We start from the raw sequence: 17,453 nt of genomic DNA, 5'->3' as shown, positions 1-17,453 counted from the left end.
ATGTTTAATACATGCAAACATATTCAAGAAAGAGAGCGTGTGCTTTTCCCCGTTCTTCTGGATTTTTTCCCCCCCTCTAGTTCTGCAGGATGTCTTCTGTTCAGAAATAATGGTGCCAAGTTTCCTTTGGAGGTGGTTATAATTTCGAGTTGCTTTTGCAGGTTTTGGGTGCTCGTCATCTCCCTAAACTCGGTAGAAGCATCGCTTGTCCCTTTGTAGAGGTTGAAATCTGTGGGGCTGAATATGATAACAGCAAATTCAAGACAACAGTTGTGAGTGAGTATCTGTGGCTTTCTGTGTTGTAAGGATGTGGTTATACTTCCAGTGTACTTAAATAAAGTGAGTAGGCAGGGGATGACCATGTATTTATGTTGTCTGTAATTGACCAGCAACTTATACTATAGGGAGGAGTAGGTTAACTGTTGCTCTGCACTGATAAGTCATACAGTCTTATTCTCTTGCTTGCCTCAGGGCCAGTTAATTTGAGAAACTTCAGTGTATATCAAGTTTTGAAAAAATAGTACTGTTGCAGTTTGGAAAAAAAAGAAGTCCCATTCTGTTATGTTTTTGCCTGTGCATAAGTTTGTGTATTTGCATATTTTAAAAAATTGCTGTCTTGAAAGTGCCTCCAACAGTGCTAGTCAGTTCCCAAAAGTCTGGCCCAAATAGAGAGTTACTACTGTGAGATCCAGACTATGTTTATTTAAACTCAGCTTCTAAGACTGGCACCCCCTGGGAGACAGCTTGGGTGTGTAGGGCTGTAAAATAGTATAACTTGCAATGCAAGAGAAATTTGATCAAAGCTCACTCCTGGAGAGTTCTGGACAAGGGATGTGTGTTTGTAAATGAGTTTCATTTAAGTGCCATGGGGCAATATCTCAACCACTTCATATTTTACCATTTAATATTTCTGGATACAGCAGTTTTCCTCTGGTAAATAACAGGCTTTGGTTCTGAGTATCCAAACCAGTAATACCAGTGGAAAAGAAACACAAAAGCAGGAGCAAGAATGTGCATTGTGGCTCTTTGGTACTTCAGAGAAGAGGATTATGGTGTAAACTTTTTGTGGGAAGTGACCAAGACTTTAGAGAGCAAACTTCCTGGCTGTGTCACATATACCAAATGTTGGTGTTCTGTACATGGCTACATGTACCCTGGGTCAGGGTACATGTAGTGCTTTTCCTGCTTTTTATTTGCTCACATATGGAATGTAAGGCTTATGAGTATGAGCTATTAATTAACCTTTTTTTTTTTAAACAAATACATGTCCAAGGGACTTTTATATGGTTAAATACAAATAATAGCTTTCCTTAATGGATTTTCATCCCTGCCTAGTTTCCTCCTATGTCTCCCACCAAGTAAACAAATACAAACCTTTTGAAGCAAGGTTACAACATGAGACAGATGGTAAATAGGATTTTTGGGCCTTTGTATCTTAGGAAATGTCCTGGGATACATACCCATATGTGAATGAGGTGAATTTACTGCTCTATACTGCAATGTTTCCCCTTTTCCTACAGATGACAATGGCCTGAATCCAGTTTGGGCACCCTGTGCAGAGCAAGTGAAATTTGAGATTTACGATCCAAACCTGGCGTTTCTGCGCTTTGTTGTTTACGAGGAGGACATGTTCAGTGATCCCAATTTCTTAGCACACGCCACTTTTCCCATCAAAGGAATCAAATCAGGTAGGATCAGTGGTTACAATGAGGGGCTGTGTCAGAAAGGTGCTGTTCAGCATTGTTGTACTGTGACTTCCTCTGCGGTGCTGGACTCCCTCCTTCCTCCATGAACCCGACTTACTCTTGCTTTAGTTTTCAAGAGCATGTGAAGCCAGGAGTTTCTCAATTTTGCCATTCTTGCCTTTTGCTCCTCTCTAACTGCCACAGCAAAGCCTGCTCTCAGCTGTGGAGTGTTTGAGCACTGAAAGAATCCCCTCAGGACTGTGTGCACCTTTTTTGTGGCTGCACATGACCCTTTGCCTTGGCTCTAATTGTCCTTTGTGTATGTTCCCCCCACCCCAGGTTTCAGGGCAGTCCCTCTCAAGAACGGCTACAGTGAAGATATCGAGCTGGCCTCGCTTCTGGTTCACTGTGAAATGCAGCAAGTTCTGGTGAGAACCACTGGTTTTTGTTGGTTTTTTTTTGTTTGTTTGTTTTTTTTGTGTGCACTTAGCATGTATGTTGCCAGTACTTTGTGGAAACCAGGAACTGAGGATTTAGTTTTCTGTTCTGTGTCTGATGTGTTATTGTCAGGCATTTCTTCTGCAGGTACCGGGGAAGACAAATAGCACAAATTGAGTTACTCTCCCTCTGGGTGGACAGATTACATGGTTGTTAAAAGAAATAATGCATAAACAAAGCATCATTACCTCCACTAGTTTTTGCTGTAACAGCATGGTCGTTGTCATTCCCTGTTAACTGAGTAATGCCATGCAAAGCTAGCTAAAATCAGCTTTGACTTCATAGAATAACCTTTTTTTTAAAGGTCCTACATAAAAAGAAATCACTTTAGCAAGAGAAGATACTAATTTCTTCCACTATTTCATGAAAATAAACAACCCATCAAGTGGAAGACATATCTGGTCCCTACAGAAGTGCTAATCTGCTTCTTTTAAGCCTCTGTAAAACACTTACTTGATGTACTTGTATTTTAAAACACATAGGGGAAGAATAATGATGCATCCTTGCTCATGAAACCAGGCATTAAAGTGGCTGATCTGTGAGTGGTGTGTGTTGGTGTTCCAAAGGTGCTGTTGTATAGCTTGATCTGAAGCAGGATTATTCTCAGACTCTTTCTCAATAATATTTTATGTAATTTAAATACACTTGCATAGAGGCCATGTGATGAAAGTTTAAAGATTCTTCTGGGAAGTGGCTATTTCAGGGTGCTTTCCAGCACCCTTCAGATTCAGAGAAAAAAAAAAATTCAACTTCTTATTTGTAACCTTTTGCAACCATCCAGGCCTACACTGCACTTCACACCAGTGTACATTGTTTTTCTGACTAAAACCCCAAATTCTGGGAACTGTAAGTCATAATGTCTCTGAAGGGATTTGTACCTGCAGTTGCAAACGCTGAACTGGAAGTGGCTGAGTTCAGTCACATTGTTCTTCCCAAAGGAGTGGCAGCCTTTTTCAAACATCCTTTGTGGAGGTTTTTACAAAGCCACCTTGTAACACATGATGTAAAGTGACTGTGCAATGAGTGTTTGGCAGCCATGGTAGGTTCTTTCTGTGGGTCCTGAGGGCAGGAGAGGGCTGGAAGCTGAGACAAGAGGGCTCTGTGTGTGTAAACAAGAGAGCTGTGTCCTTTAAAGATAATATTTAAATTGTTCATATTTCATGGACACGAATCTGATAGAGGAGGCCTGGTAAACTGCTGGGTTTTGGCTTGCTGCCTTTGAGAAAACTGACAGCAACTCACCATTGCCTAATGCTGAGCATGGACATCACTTGTGGATACACTGGGAATCCCTCCTGCTGTGGTTTGTCTTCAGGAATTCAGATCACTATTTGCCTGGGGCAGGAGCAGCTCTAACAGTGATGTTCAGAGCAGCAGAGTGTCTCCCAGTCTGTCAGACCGAGCCCTTTGACCATAGCATGTTTCACACAAAGAAACACACAAACAGAAGCCCCTTTTGCTTGTTAAGCCAAATGAAGATGCAGCTCAGCTTTGTATTTTACAATGTCTGATGTCTCTGGGTGGTATTGCAGTGGAAGGAGAACTTTCACAAATTTTCCCTTTTGTTTGGCAGTCTGCAACAAACCCGGACTTGCTGTAGTTATCAGCTCTAGAATTTCTGCCAGATCATTCAGGAAGCACCAGAAAAGATCAAGGCTGTCTCTGTTCTTCTACCTCTTTTTAAAAAATGATGACCATCCATAAAGTGATACCATTTAATAACAGGCCTGTTTATATACAGAGCCCATCTGCATACACTTGGAGATGAAATACAGAATTATAAAGAGGAATTACAGATGGCTGTGGAATTTCTCAGGAACAGAGAAGCAAAAATATTGTAGACGTAAGCATGCACATTTGAGAGCTTTAATGAGGGGCCTTATGCAGTTCCTGTAGAAGTTAAACAGTTTTCTTGATATTGTAGAAATACTGAGGTGGTTGTTGCATTTAAAAGCATGTCTTATTTGCTTGAAAATCGATTTACTTCTGTCAGAAAGTGTGTGTATCTCTTCAGTATTTTCTGATTACAATCTGCCTCAATGGTCCATATGTTTTTGACATAAAGATTGAAGTGGACATTCTTAAATGCAGTTTTAAGGTCTACCTTTGTGGATACATTTATTTACAAGAACTAATAGTAGTACATATGCATCTTGATGATTACACCTGCAAATTGGTAATTAGCAATCTGCATTTCCTTTGTGATTTGGGAATACAGAGTTTCCTACTGCTTTACAAACAAAAATTGAATAAATTACTTTTTAAATCTTAATCAGTAGCATAGCACTGAGGCTGTTTCAGTTGCTTCAACCCATGCCTGTGTAGGAGTGTGTTTCAGGAAGAAAAAGAGGGTTTAGGAAAGGATCTTGTTCCTTCCTGTAAGTGAAACTCCCTGGGTGTGTTGGTAACCTATCAGTTTTCCTAGATCTGGACTGAATGCAGAAAGAGTCAGTCTTATTAGTATGCAGCCTTTGAAAATGTTTGGATTTATTACATTTATTGATTGCATGTCATTTCTTGTAGAATGAGTATCTTGTTTTGCTGCTGATGTGAAGATTAAGACTTCAGTCCTGCCAGTTCTATTCCCCACTAGTAACTCTATAAAGAGACAGCTTTGCCATCCAAAGTTTTGAAGTATTAAAATAATTTGGAGTCCTAAAGGGAATAATTATGATTGTTTTATGCTTGTGGAATATATTGAGACCTACTGTGGGCCACATGCAACAACAGAAAATCAGACATAGTCAGTTGTTCTGCAAGTACTGAATTGCCATAGCTACAGAGAAATACAGGAGCTGTCCTTCTCTCTTGACCATCTGGGTACTTGCTGCTATTAGGGGTCCTATTTACTAGTCAGTATTTTGACCTTTAGTCTAGATTTCTGTAGACAATCCCCAGGATTGACAGTTTGTTGCATAATACACAAATATGATGGAAGAGCCAAAAAATAAACTTTAAAAAAAAGTATAGTTAATGCTGTTATAATCTGATAACTCACCATGATACACTATTTTCTGTTCTTTCCTCAAGAGACTGACATACATTATTAGAGAAAAACATTCCAACAGAAGTGTTTAGATGCACCCAAGTCATGACCTGTGCTAGAATGTCCCTGACACCCTTGTGAGAGGGGCTGCTGGCTTTTTTCAGTGCTTTCTAAGTTAGTTTATTTCCATAAACATTCCAGAAACATGTTATCAAACCAATTTTATAAAACATTCTACACAGTTATTAAATTGTGTTTAAGAAACAAAATAATCCCCCAAACTATAAATATTTGGTGCCATTTTGGGAGTGTGTCTTACAAGTCACCTTGATTTCCAATATTCTTTTGAAGGAGAGTGAAGAAGAGCTTTATTCCTCCTGTCGGCAGCTTCGGAAGCGCCAGGAGGAGCTTAACAACCAGCTGTTCCTTTATGACACCCACATGAATTTAAGGAATCCTAACAGAGATGCAATACTGAAGGAATTCAGTGTGAATGAGCACAAACTACAGATATATCAAGAGACGTGTAACCGCAGGTGGGTTGATAATCGTTCTCCTTTCCAAGGCAGCTCTATCTACACATGAGCTATGGTAAGGAAACCTCAGATGTATCAAAATCAGCATCTAAAGAGTGGTGAGGGCAGAATGAGCTCATCTGAAGCGAGGAAGGGCTGCTGAGAAGCCAGGCTGGGCTGGGAGCCACTAGAGGCCAGCAGAAGCTGTGCAATGTCTGCTCAGTGGCATCTCAGCTTCAGTGATCACAGCAAGACGTGTAATCCTGTGAGGTTTTATATTCCTCTCTTCTGCTTTCCAGGAGGAAAGTCTGGAAGTATATACAGACAAATAAACCTACCCCTTCACTCTTTCTACACTGTCAAAATTATGTCCCTGGAAATGTCCTGAGCATATTAGATGTGTAGGAACAGAGGATGCTTCCAGATACACAAACCACAAAAGATAAAACCAGTATTGAGTTGTAACAGCATTGCACTGTCAGTTCAGTACATTATCCAGAGCTTAGGGGAGGGTTCTTTCTCCTTTGCTGCCATCTTTGGGATGAGTGTGAAGGAGACAGAAAGAGGCTTCATGTACCAGGAGAAAGTCTTGAGTAGATCTCATGACTTGAAGTATTCTTGTCCTTTTTTATGTGTACTGAACAGCTGCATGAATCACTGGTTTACTCCCATTTATTGAGGAAAAAAATTGCAATGCTTCTTGCTGATACATCACTCATTTTGGTATCTAGATTGAATTTGGTAGACTGTTTTCCTCTGAGAAATTCCTAGTAGACTGAACATTTTCCTTTTCTTTTCCCTTAAGATTAAAGGAGAAGAAAGTCAGTAACAGCAAATTCTACTCTTAAAGGCCATCATTCTTTAAGGCTGCTTTATGGTGCGATTCAGGAAGAGATTAATTTATCCTGGTCATCCTACTCAATGCTGGTCTCATCAGATGGAATGACTGGAAGAAGAGGAGGAAGAGGAACGATGGGTTTCCTTGAGAATTTCTTATTATAAGAAAAACTGGTTTAATTCCTAATAATTTATATTCTGTACAAAGCATATCCTCTGTGCAAGCCAGAGCTTCTGTGTATTCAAGATTTTTAAAACTTGAGGACATGTAGTTGGATAGACCTCACTTCTTATTATCAATACCTGAAGTACAACTCGTCTCCTATATTTGTGTATGCAGGCTGTAGATAAGACATTCACAACCACTTTCATGCATGGAATCACACCACTTTAACAACCTGGCTCCTCAAGATTAACTAGCAGTGAGTTTTTAATTTATTAAATGCTGTAAAAGCACTTCTACACCAGCATTGTCACCTCATGTATGTCACAGTCCCTGGGGATTGTGCTTCTGATACTGTATAAAATATTTTGGGCAGCTGATAGCTTGTACCTTATTGTCTCTTATTAAAAGTTTTCTGTTGCATTTTTGAGAACAAGATAATATGTTAATTTTGTTGAAAGCAAATAGCCTTTTGTCACTGTAGTTGTGTTCTTCCTGTTGAACTCTCTGTAAAGGTTTAAGAAAGGAGCAATGTGTGAACCTCTGTTCACAGCCCCTATGAACTTACGTCACAGCCTCAAGGCACTGGAAGGAAAAGTTTTAAGATATGCAGTAGGAGATATCTGTTTGTTTGCAGCAAGGGAAGGTATTTGAAATTCTGAGTAGCATTTAATTTGTATAGTATCATTTTTGCAGATCCTTTCAGCTGCTAATGTGCTTAGAAATGAATTTTTAAATGAACTGTCAATTTTTAATCTTGCAATTCTACTTAGACGATAGTAAAATGATAGTGTTCTGTAAATGCAGACCATTTTCCCAAAATGTAACTAATCCAAGAATGATAGTGTGCACAAATATAGAGGTACATCATTCTTGTGCCTTCAATCAAATCAAGAGCATGGAGCTACAGATGAGAAAACCTGTTAGATTAGCAAGTGCGTTTTCCTGCCAGAGCAGAACTAAAGTCCTTTGATGGAATATTTAACAGCAGTTGTCATAATTTGTGTATGTGTTGGTCCTTTGTGCTAGCACTGTTTTACTGCTATCAAATTTCTAGTTGCCTTATCTCTGCATGGGTGGAGTTTTGCTGTCTATGTTCCCAACTTCAGCTTTCAAATGTGTGCAGAGTTTAGTTGTCAGCCTGAATGGCTGCCTGAGGCATCAGATGCTGCATACATAGTGCTGTATTTCTGATCACAGAGGACTTGCTTGGATTTGGGATTCATGGCCTGATGCAGCTGCCTCAGCAATTTTCAGTTTCTCTTGCTCCCCACGCTGTGACTTCTGTTGTTTGAAGAGGCTCTTAATTGATGCCATTGTGCATTCACAGATGATGGTTTGAGGAACCCCCTTGAGGTTTTAGCTGTTCTGTAAAGACAGTCTTGTCTCAAAGTTGAAAGTATTATAATAGTGTATCCCACAATGGGGTGGCTTCTGTAAATTTTTTATTATAAAGAAATTAATTACTAATCACTCAGCTGAAAAACAGAGCAAAGTTAAAGGCGATTCTCTGCTTTTCATCCTCCTGCCTGAAATCTCTTCAGTACCCACCTGTGATTGACCTGTTCAAGGACTAGATGGGTGCAAACCTCCCTCAGACAAAGCAAAAAATCACATCAACAGTAGATTTGGGAGGTGGAGCTGTAGCCTAGGCTGCTGTATAAAGCTGGTCTTATCTGCAGTATCCAGGTCTAAGTGAGGTGATCCAGTGCTCTCCCTCGAGGTGGGGGGTCACCTTTGGTGTGCACGTATTCGCAGCATGTTGCAGGATGTGCTTAGTTTGTCATATGATCAGTTCCTGTGCTATATATTTCAGTCAACAGCCTCTGTGATTGCCATGTAATCCTGTGAGAACTCTGTGTTGTCAGTGTTGATCAGACAAGGTGGCCCAAAGCCTTGTCTGGAAGACCCTGAGGTTGTTGCTGCTGTAGGATGAGATTCATGGGCAGCCAGCTACCAGCAAGGTTTGGACTGATCACAAAAACTAGACTACAAGATGCCAGAGCTTAGGAAACTCAGACCTAGAGATGGAGGCTGTTGCTGTGGTGAGGTTTTTGTTCTGTTTGTGGGCACTTCTTCTAAAGCTCAATTCCAGAGCAGACACAAGCAAACTGTCCCTTCGTCCTGGCTTCCTTCGTTGGTATTCCTGACACAGGACAACCATTGTGTGATAGACACAGGAGTTCCTTGTGCTGTTGTTGTGCAAATATTTAAGAATTAGCACATTTTGTAGTCCTTTAAAAAGTCCTGTGCACATTCTCCATGCATATGTGATGTCAGAAGTTATGAGGCACTCCTTCAGTATTTATGAAAATGCATTTTGTTTTACAGTAAGACTTTTCCCCAGAGTATGATGTTACACTGTATGCAGAATGAAAATACTGTTTTGACTGTTTTGTTGATTTGCTAATGATGGGCAAGGCTGTATTCTAACTCTTCCTTGGTTTCTTGCATTCTATTTTAATCCAAGATCTCACCTCTCAGTTCTTTGTCAGGGCAGACTCTGTAGCAACTTTTTCACAATTGCAACTGTTTGAATACCAAAGTAAGTCTGAATGTGTGTGCTAATGTTTTAATCCAGGAGGAAAAACATTTATAAATTTTTGAAGTTAACAATTGTTAAATTGTTATATTCTTATCGGAACTGTTTTAAATCACTGAAATAACTTATTAAAATAAATAATTTTTGATATCTCAGCTGTGATGTGAATGATGCCAGATGCTGCTTTGTTTAAGTATTGCTCGTTGAATTTCATGAATTTGCCATCATTTGAAGCAGTGAGTGAGTTCTTACTGAAATGTGGTCTGCTGGTGTGTTTTGGCATGTTCTGCTGGAGGTTGGAAGAAGGGCAGTTCTGTGTTTTTAAGATGAACTGACTTAATGATTGTTTCCGTAGACATGGTTATTGTTGCACTTCCATCTGCCTGCAAACACAGAGGGCAGAAGGAAAAGGTCAAGGATCATGTTTAACTTGTGACTCCTACCCGACCTTTTTCGGTGAGAGCTAGATATAAACTTCAGCCCCAGTGAGAATCAGATTTGGATGAACTTGAACAAAAAACTCTGAAAGAGGCAGAGATTGAGTTGCTGGTAATTTGGAAGAACAGTAATCTTGATGTTTACCAAATCTTGATGTTTATTCTTTCTGCCCATTAGTTTGCGTGGGCAGAGGTGCTGCTGGGGGAATGCACACTCTCCTTATGTTGTGATTTTTTATAATTGTTGGGAGTCTTGGGAAAAAAATTTTCTCAATCTTTTGATAAAAATTATATGCTTATTGAACATGAATCAATATGAGATGTCTGCAGCCTACTTCTTCTAGGTCATTAGATAGGCTAAAGAGTTTTTATCACCTTTGCATTTGTGAGTATTGGTATGCATGAGCTCTGCAGTCATTGCTTTATTTAGGTGTTTTGTTGCCTGTATTCATGTTTTTCCCACCCCAATGCATCTTTATGTTTCTCTGTTGAAAGCACTTAGTTAGTTCTGCAGTTCTCTCGATGGTGAGATGGTGTGAGCTGTGTACCAGGTGTTATCTTTGAATTCTTCAAACCAGTTGTAGAAATCTGAATGTGGAGTGAAAGCTGAAGTGCAGTGTTTGAATTCTGCTATAGTCATGTGTCAGTGTTTCCAAGTGCAGTCCAACTAGTTGGCTTGGTTCCAGACTGAAATTCCATTTATATCATTAGAAATAGAAGTTACAGATAATGAAAATTAACCTTCAGAATCAGTTCAGAGACAAATTTATCCTCTGACCCATAACAGTATTTGTAAACATGCACAGCTATTAGTTTTAAAAGAATTTAAATTAAAATAAAAGCAGTTTAATTAATTGCTAGTCTACATTTTTAGCTTTACTCCAGTAAAACTGGGAACCATGAGCTTGACTAAAATAAAGCAGAAGTAGTTTCCTTAACACTTATATACTCCTGAATTGCAGTTTATCCCCAGATCTTTTACAATATGTATAAATGATCAGTGTTCAGGACACTTTTCTCTGAAGATCACATCATGAATTATTAAATATGCCACTATATTTTGGAAAGTATATGGAAATAAGTAATAAATAGAAATGAAGGAACATTAGGTTTCTTAGGAGAAGGCACTATAAAATCTGATCTACTTTAAAGTTGATTAAAAATCCAAAATAAATATATTTAAATACACATTAGAAGTATAAGTTGTTCATGTGTATATGGCAAATTTGTACCTTGATGTGCTGTGTCTGTGACATTAAGCAGCTGACTGAGGATTCTATTCACTTGAAACAGCAGCATCATTCTTTATAGTGAGGCACGTATCAATTGTTAAGTAATTTTGAGGACTAGGAAAAAATGAATCTGTGCTATAATTTCATTCTGCTTTTTCAGTTTTTAGATGTGTTTCTGGTAATTCAGTTTCAGGAAAACAGGCGAATAATTAAAATTTGAAAATAGACACGACACTTGAATTAATTACCTTGTTTACTCTGCTGTTCATGCAAGAGGAGTAATAACAAAAAAAAAAACCAACCTGGAAGAAGGAGAGAGAATTCTCATTGTAAAATACTTAGAATGGAGCAGCCGTGACTGGCTTTACATGGATGTAATTTCCAAGCAATTTTAGAGTCTCTCCTTAAGCCGCAGATTGCCTGTTTTCCTTTTGGAAAGAGGAGAAGTGTCCTTCACTTCCTCTGTAGTCAGGATGGTGGTTTTTTTTACTAGATAAAGGTGACTGACAGGGATTTCCCAGTGCACTGTTGATGGCTCTGCTCACCCCTGCCAAGCACTGCCCGTGTCTCCCCACAAGTACCTGATTTACTCCCGTGTGCTCCAGCACAGTCGTGGGCCATTAGGACAAAAAAGTGCCCCCTGCTCTGTTAGTGGTGAGGACTTCTGTCCTTGACTCCAGATGGATGAAAAGGTTCATGGATTGAGCTCAGCTGCTGCAGGACTTCCGGTATTTGTGGTTTTGTTGGGCTTTTTTTTGGCTGCTCAGGACCTTCCGCTGCTGTTGTGCCTCAAAAGCTGCCCAGGGCTTGAGCCTCAGCTGGTATTGACAGCGTGGATTTAGGATTCATGGCCTGAGGAACCTTTCATAGATTTTTTTTTTCCAACCCCACCGTTGAGATAATTATAAATAGCAGTAGCTGAGTTTTGCTAAAAGATTGCAAACAGCAGAGGAAATTCCCCAGGGGCACAGGGATTAGGTTCCGTATCTTAAAAAGATTTTTTTTTTTTTTACAAGATGTAGCATGAAATACTGTTTCTTGTGCAATTTCTTGTACATTTTGGTTTTGTCTTCTGCTGGCATCAAAATTTCTTAATCTATTTCTGATAACATTGTGTCAAACCCAGAGAACTTAAAGGGGAAAACAAAGTGGTTTCCACTTGGAAGAAAAAAAAGGCTGTTGGAAAGAGAACAGCAGCCCAGTGCTTTCATGAGGTCACGGCTGTCTTCTTTCTGTTTTATTAAAAAGAAGGTTTCTTCTTTCTGCAGATGATGGTGTATATTAATGACTTCTGGAGCGTGGCCCTTCTGCCATCAGCACTCAGTTGGAGGCACATAAACTCTTTATAGCAGAGTGCAACACTCCTGCTACACAAACAGTTTATTTGCTATTAGAGAAAAAAAAAAAGTGAGTTCTCTCTTGAACTGTCCCTCAAGCTAAGTCTTAAATTTAGCTTCTTTTATGGTGTACTTACTGGTAGGGGAATGAAGGAGAAAAGTTAGATTTCAGGCAAGACAATACAAAAAAGTTACCAATGCCATGGGTTTATTTTCTTTTTGAGGTAAACTTCTCTGGAAGGGAACTCAAAAGTAAAAAAATAATGCTGTCTCCAGTCATTATTAACTACAAAACCCTCCATCTTCTAAGCAGGGGTGGCAGTGGACTTTTTAGTTTGGTCCCTCTATTTAAGCACTCTTGTTTTCTGAGAATCCTTTAACAGTGCAGCAGAACTACTGTCTGCCTCTTCCTCTTCACTTCCCCATTTCACTTGCAGCAGAGTGTAACAACTGAAGTAACTGGAAGTTATGGTTAATTTAAGAGCAGTGTAGTTTCAGCTATTAAAATGGAAAGACTAAAGTCTGAAGAGGAGTGTGAAATTCTTGAAGGACTCCCCTTTTATCAAGGGGGACAGAAACTGTAATGTTGATGGGTTAAGTGAAAACAACTGTATTTTAATATTTGAGGTAGTTTCTGTTTCTCTTCCTATATTAAACTGACAGAGGGAGTTGCTTGGGACAGTAGTGACCTGTACTTAACAAGGTCTTATCTTCTATTCTTAAAACTCCATAAAATTATGATTTTCCTTGTAGCAAGTGTTTATCTTCCTACTACAAAGGTAAAGTTCTATTCAAATTGTGTCAGGTGTTAAAGAAATATTATTAAAGCTAAAAAACGTTTTATAAATAGTGGAACGTGAGTGTAATCACTTACCAAATGTCTTTGATGGAGTCTTTGTTTAACTATTCAATAATGCTGGGGAGAATCATAGGTTTTATTTATGAATGCACTTTAGGTAGCTCATTCATTTTAAACAGACATATTTTACTGTTAGAAAAATCTACCAATCTGTGGTGCTTCAAGCACTTTGCTGTAATTTAGATTAACCATGGTGCATTTTCCAGGAATGTCATTAGATATCAGAGAGTTAACTCAGAAAAGCATACCAGAATGTAAAGAAACCACATTTGTTTATTGTCTAGCAGTTTATCAGTTAATCTTGGTTAGGCATATATACAGCCAAGCTGGAAAGCAGAACTGGGTTTTGGAATGTGATCAAAGAATACATTTATTCTCCTCTGGATCATGTAGCACAAACTCTTTAGGAATAAAGGGCAGGAATCAAGAGTATAATCCCATCAGGGAGGAAGAAGAGCCAGCCTAAGGACATTTGTTCCATTCACTGTAGTGTGTTGTTGTACCTGAGAGTAAAATGCTGTTTGCAGTAATACTGAGCTTCATCTTGTTAGTGATCTGATCAGTTTTACTTTGAAGAGAAACTATATATAAAAATTACACCTCTTTACTCAATGGTTCCATTCCTTGGGGATAAAACTGTTTAAAGATATTTACCTGAGTCATGCAAATGTGTATTTTTAAAAAAAATCTTTATTACCTGTCTGTCAAAACCAAGAGTATGCAGAGAACGTAACTAAATTCTGTCCTCAGCATTTCATCTTTTAGAGTGAAAATGTAACTGCAGATGGAAACCACGAGACCATCACAGCAATCAGCAGGAAAAGCAGTCCTCCATCCCTAACAAGCTGCATAATGGTATAATTTCTTGGCTTTCGTCCACATCCCTGGGATCTAAACCATTCCACCACTTCATTCAGGCTGTACTGCTGAGGCTCATACCCCAGCTCCTTCCTGGCCTTCTCCATACTAAAATAATGAGTGACACCAGTTTTGTAAACCTCTGTGCGAGTCAGGAGGGGCTGAAAATTATAAATGTGTCCTACAAGAAAATGAACTACTTCAGTAAGGAATGCAAAAAAATAGACAAGGGAGAGAGGGAGGCGACAGGTTGGGAACTTGTAACCCAAACCTTCCACTAAGGGTCGGAAAAATTCAAAGTTATTTACAGGCCTGCCATCTGAAATAAAATAAGCTTGGCCTGCAGCAATGTGCTGCTTGTTGGCTTTGAGGGCCTCAAAGGCAAGGATATGAGCCTGAACCAGGTTGTCTACATGTACAAATTCTACCAAACTAAGAGGATCTCCATAGACAAATTTAAACAGGCCCCTTTCAATATAACTGACTATTCTTGGAAGGTGTCTCTGTTCTCCAGGCCCGTAGATGCCTGCTGGTCGCAGAGCACAAGTCCTTAATACACCTTTCCCATTTCCAAGCTCAGCACCATTTGCCTCCAGCACCTTCATTTCAGCTAAAGATTTGGTTCGGGAGTAGTGATCGGGATGGAGGTGAAGAGGTAGGTAAGGCAGAGATTCGTCCCCATTTTCTATAATCTGCCCTCCAAATATCACGTTGTATGTGCTTGTATAAACCAGACTCGACACTCCTGTGCTCTTGCAGGCTTGGATGACATTTTCTGTTCCTTTCACATTAACATCTTCTATAAGTTTTCGGTTCAGCTGCTCCCTGCCAGACATTCCATAGGAAGCGATATGGAATACGCAGATTACATCTCTGAGAGCATCTTCCACTTCAGACAGGCAACAGATATCCCCCTGCATGAACTTCATTCCCTCTGGCATGGCTTGAAGTGGTTTCACGACATCAAAGAGAATCACATCAACTCCCTTTTGATATATGGCACAACCTAAACTGAAACATGAGAGAAACCATATGTTAGGATTCGTAGCACAACGGTGCATGAAACATTTCACCTGGAGGAAGAGAGGACTATTAACTATTTCAGTGGTGATTATTTTTCTGATGAGAGCCTTTTAAATATTCAGCCATCTACTATGGGGCAGATTCAGCTGTGATACTTGAGGTACTGAACTAATTTCTCACACTCCAGCAGTACTTAGGAGAAAAAAAGAGGCAGAATTGCTGTAAAAGATTCTGAATAGAAACAACTGAAGTGCTTTCAGTGGCCTTCTGGAAGAACACTGCTTTGGAAGAACCATGTTTCTATCCCCTTTATATCAGCAACAGCAAACCTCTCAGATGGAAACCTCTAACCAACTACTAAAAAAAAAAGTTTATTGGTTTTATCTTAATGCTTTTGTGCCATCCCAGCTCTGGCAGAACAACAGGTTGGTCTTCGCCATTGTGTTTGAAATTTGTGGAGGAGTGAGATGCTTATCAGCTGGAATGAATACCTTGCCACATGCCACATTTTACTCCAAGTTGCAGGTATAAATACAGGTATTGACACAAAGTATAACTCTGGTGTTTCTCCCCCCCTTTCCTACAGCTGTTTTATGTCTATAGTGTTTTAAGTGGGAGATAGTGGAAGAAAAAGCCAAGCAGAAGTGGATAGGGTTCTTCTGAGATTTTTTTTTCCCTCCTCCCACTTGGCATTTACTTTTTGGTCCTGACTGTGGTCTCTCTCCCCTCTGTAAGCAGTTCTAACTGTGCAGGTACTCAAGAAAGTCTAGGGCTCAAAATAGGATTTTTTTGTTACAAGGCCTGCAGAGCCAGCTACAGTAAATGGACTTCACTGAAATATGTACCTTATTAACAACTCTAATCCTAAAACATTACTGTCCATGAAAATAAATATATTCTTGAGAGAGCAGCTGGAGTAGTTAATCTGTAGAGCTAGCAGTGTGTAACTATTTGCAGGTCAAAAGAAAGATGTGTGTACAAGTGGAGGCTTGTCCCTCGGAGCAGGCTGAAAGGTGGTGGTCTGACCCCCATTACAGAGGTGCTCAGACAGGTAAATGTCGGCGAGGCAGCTGGTGGAAACAGGATTTGGAAACATTTGGAAACAGGATAACAGAGTTACTTACAACATCTGGAGACAGACTAACATGCTTCTTTAAAACTGAGAGCCCACATGAACCAGAAGATGGACTGAACTGGATCAGGCATCTCAGGGACACAGTTTTCCGTTTTACAGATGGAATTTGTTGCCTCCCCAGCAGCAATCTCTTACGTTTATTCCTGTATGTAATAACCATTTAATGCACTAACCGGAAGCCAAAATAACCCCCTCCGCCAGTAATGAGGACTCTTTCCCTGGCAGCGTTTCCTGCTTCCATCCTCTTTCCTTTGGCACTATATGGTGAAACGGACCTGCAAGTCACATTGCAAATACATTAAAACCAATCTGAGTTTTAATATCACCGCACATTCGGTTATTCACCAGTCTATTGCATGCTTTAATTGCAGCCTTTCATCTCCCCACCGAGGCGGGGGAGGACGCTCAGCCCCGGGATTCCTCAGAGCAGAGGTTTTACGCGGAGGACAGAGGGCTGCAGGGGACAAGGCGAGTCTGGAGCCGCTCGTTCGGCCTCCGACTCCCCTCCCCGGGCAGCGCGAGGGTCCTGCGGGGGTCCCAGCCCGTACCTGCTGTGCCGGTCCCGTCCCTCCCGTGCCTGCGGAGCGGTGCCGGGCTCCGGGATCCGGGGAAATGGAGCGGGCGGGGCGGGGGCCGCGCCGCGAGATGGCGGCGGGGCGGGCGGGCCCTGCCGGCCTTGGTTTGCGGCGTGGTGTCAATTCGTGTGCCAGGAGGGCGCCGCTTGTCCCCTTCTCCTGCCCGGGGACGCTCGGTCACAGCGGGGCTCTCAGCCTGAGGCACTTTGAAATGGGGGCTGTCGTGTTGTCTGTGGAACCGGAGCCTTTTCCAGCTGTGTCCCGTCCGGATGTTTGTACCAAAACCGGGTGCTGGTGCTGTCCCTGGGTCAGGGCAATCCCCGGGATCAATCCAGGCTGGGGATGAACAGATGGAGAGCAGCCCTGGGGAGAGCGACCTGGGGGTGCTGGTGGGTGAGAGGCTGGACATGACCTAGCCCACAAACCCCAAATCCTGGGCTGATCCCACAGCGTGGGCAGCAGGGGAGGGGGATTCTGCCCCTCTGCCCCCTCAGGTGAGACCCCCCCTGCAACTCTGAAGTCCCCAGGACAGCAAGGACATGGAGCTGCTGGAGCGAGTCCAGAGGAGGCACTGAGATGACCAAAGGGATGGAGCAGCTTTGCTGTGAGGAAAGACTGAGAGAATTGGGATTGTTGACCCTGGAAGAGAGAAAGCTCAGGGGTGACCTAATTGTGGCCTTCCAGTACCTGGAGGGAACTTACGGGAAAAATGGGACAAGACTATTTACGAGGGCATGGAGTGACAGGACAAAGGGGAATGGCTTTAAACTG

General features: G+C 41.0%; 2 protein-coding genes across 3 annotated transcripts in view; one reads left to right on the top strand and one right to left on the bottom strand.

Moving 5' to 3' along the window:
• Positions 1-9,381, top strand: part of PLCG2 (phospholipase C gamma 2) — a 55,217-nt gene extending 45,836 nt beyond the window's left edge. Inside the window, 5 exon segments of the mRNA XM_051801737.1 lie at positions 162-276; positions 1,521-1,688; positions 2,025-2,113; positions 5,521-5,705; positions 6,490-9,381. Coding sequence (XP_051657697.1) covers positions 162-276; positions 1,521-1,688; positions 2,025-2,113; positions 5,521-5,705; positions 6,490-6,532 — 600 coding nt within the window. The 3' untranslated portion in view covers positions 6,533-9,381.
• Positions 9,382-11,156: 1,775 nt separating this feature from the next.
• Positions 11,157-17,128, bottom strand: SDR42E1 (short chain dehydrogenase/reductase family 42E, member 1). Of its 2 annotated transcripts, none has more exons than XM_051801758.1 (3): positions 16,656-17,128; positions 16,281-16,382; positions 11,157-14,955 (listed from the first exon to the last, which is right to left on the bottom strand). In XM_051801758.1, the coding sequence occupies exons 1-3, from the start codon at positions 17,089-17,091 to the stop codon at positions 13,853-13,855; spliced, it is 1,641 nt and encodes a 546-aa protein (XP_051657718.1). In that variant the 5' UTR covers positions 17,092-17,128; the 3' UTR covers positions 11,157-13,852. The 2 variants fall into 2 exon arrangements, with proteins under 2 accessions (XP_051657718.1, XP_051657719.1); XM_051801759.1 differs by having other exon boundaries at positions 11,158-14,960; positions 16,656-16,778.
• Positions 17,129-17,453: the final 325 nt, after the last annotated feature.

The sequence above is a fragment of the Manacus candei genome, unplaced genomic scaffold, assembly GCF_025592945.1.
Source record: "Manacus candei isolate 608988 ecotype Guabito, Panama unplaced genomic scaffold, ASM2559294v1 h1tg000053l, whole genome shotgun sequence".
NCBI classification, from domain to species: domain Eukaryota; kingdom Metazoa; phylum Chordata; class Aves; order Passeriformes; family Pipridae; genus Manacus; species Manacus candei.
This window is presented reverse-complemented; position numbering and strand designations above follow the sequence as displayed.

What these genes read in the sequence shown, in the direction of transcription:
- SDR42E1 (XM_051801758.1), bottom strand. Translation starts at nt 17,091, where the DNA reads ATGTCCAGCCTCTCACCCACCAGCACCCCCAGGTCGCTCTCCCCAGGG. An exon ending in GGACGGGACCGGCACAGCAG is followed by an intron (nt 16,383 to 16,655) that starts GTACGGGCTGGG and finishes TGTGACTTGCAG; the next exon opens with GTCCGTTTCACCATATAGTG. An exon ending in GGGGGTTATTTTGGCTTCCG is followed by an intron (nt 14,956 to 16,280) that starts GTTAGTGCATTA and finishes GTTTCAGTTTAG; the next exon opens with GTTGTGCCATATATCAAAAG.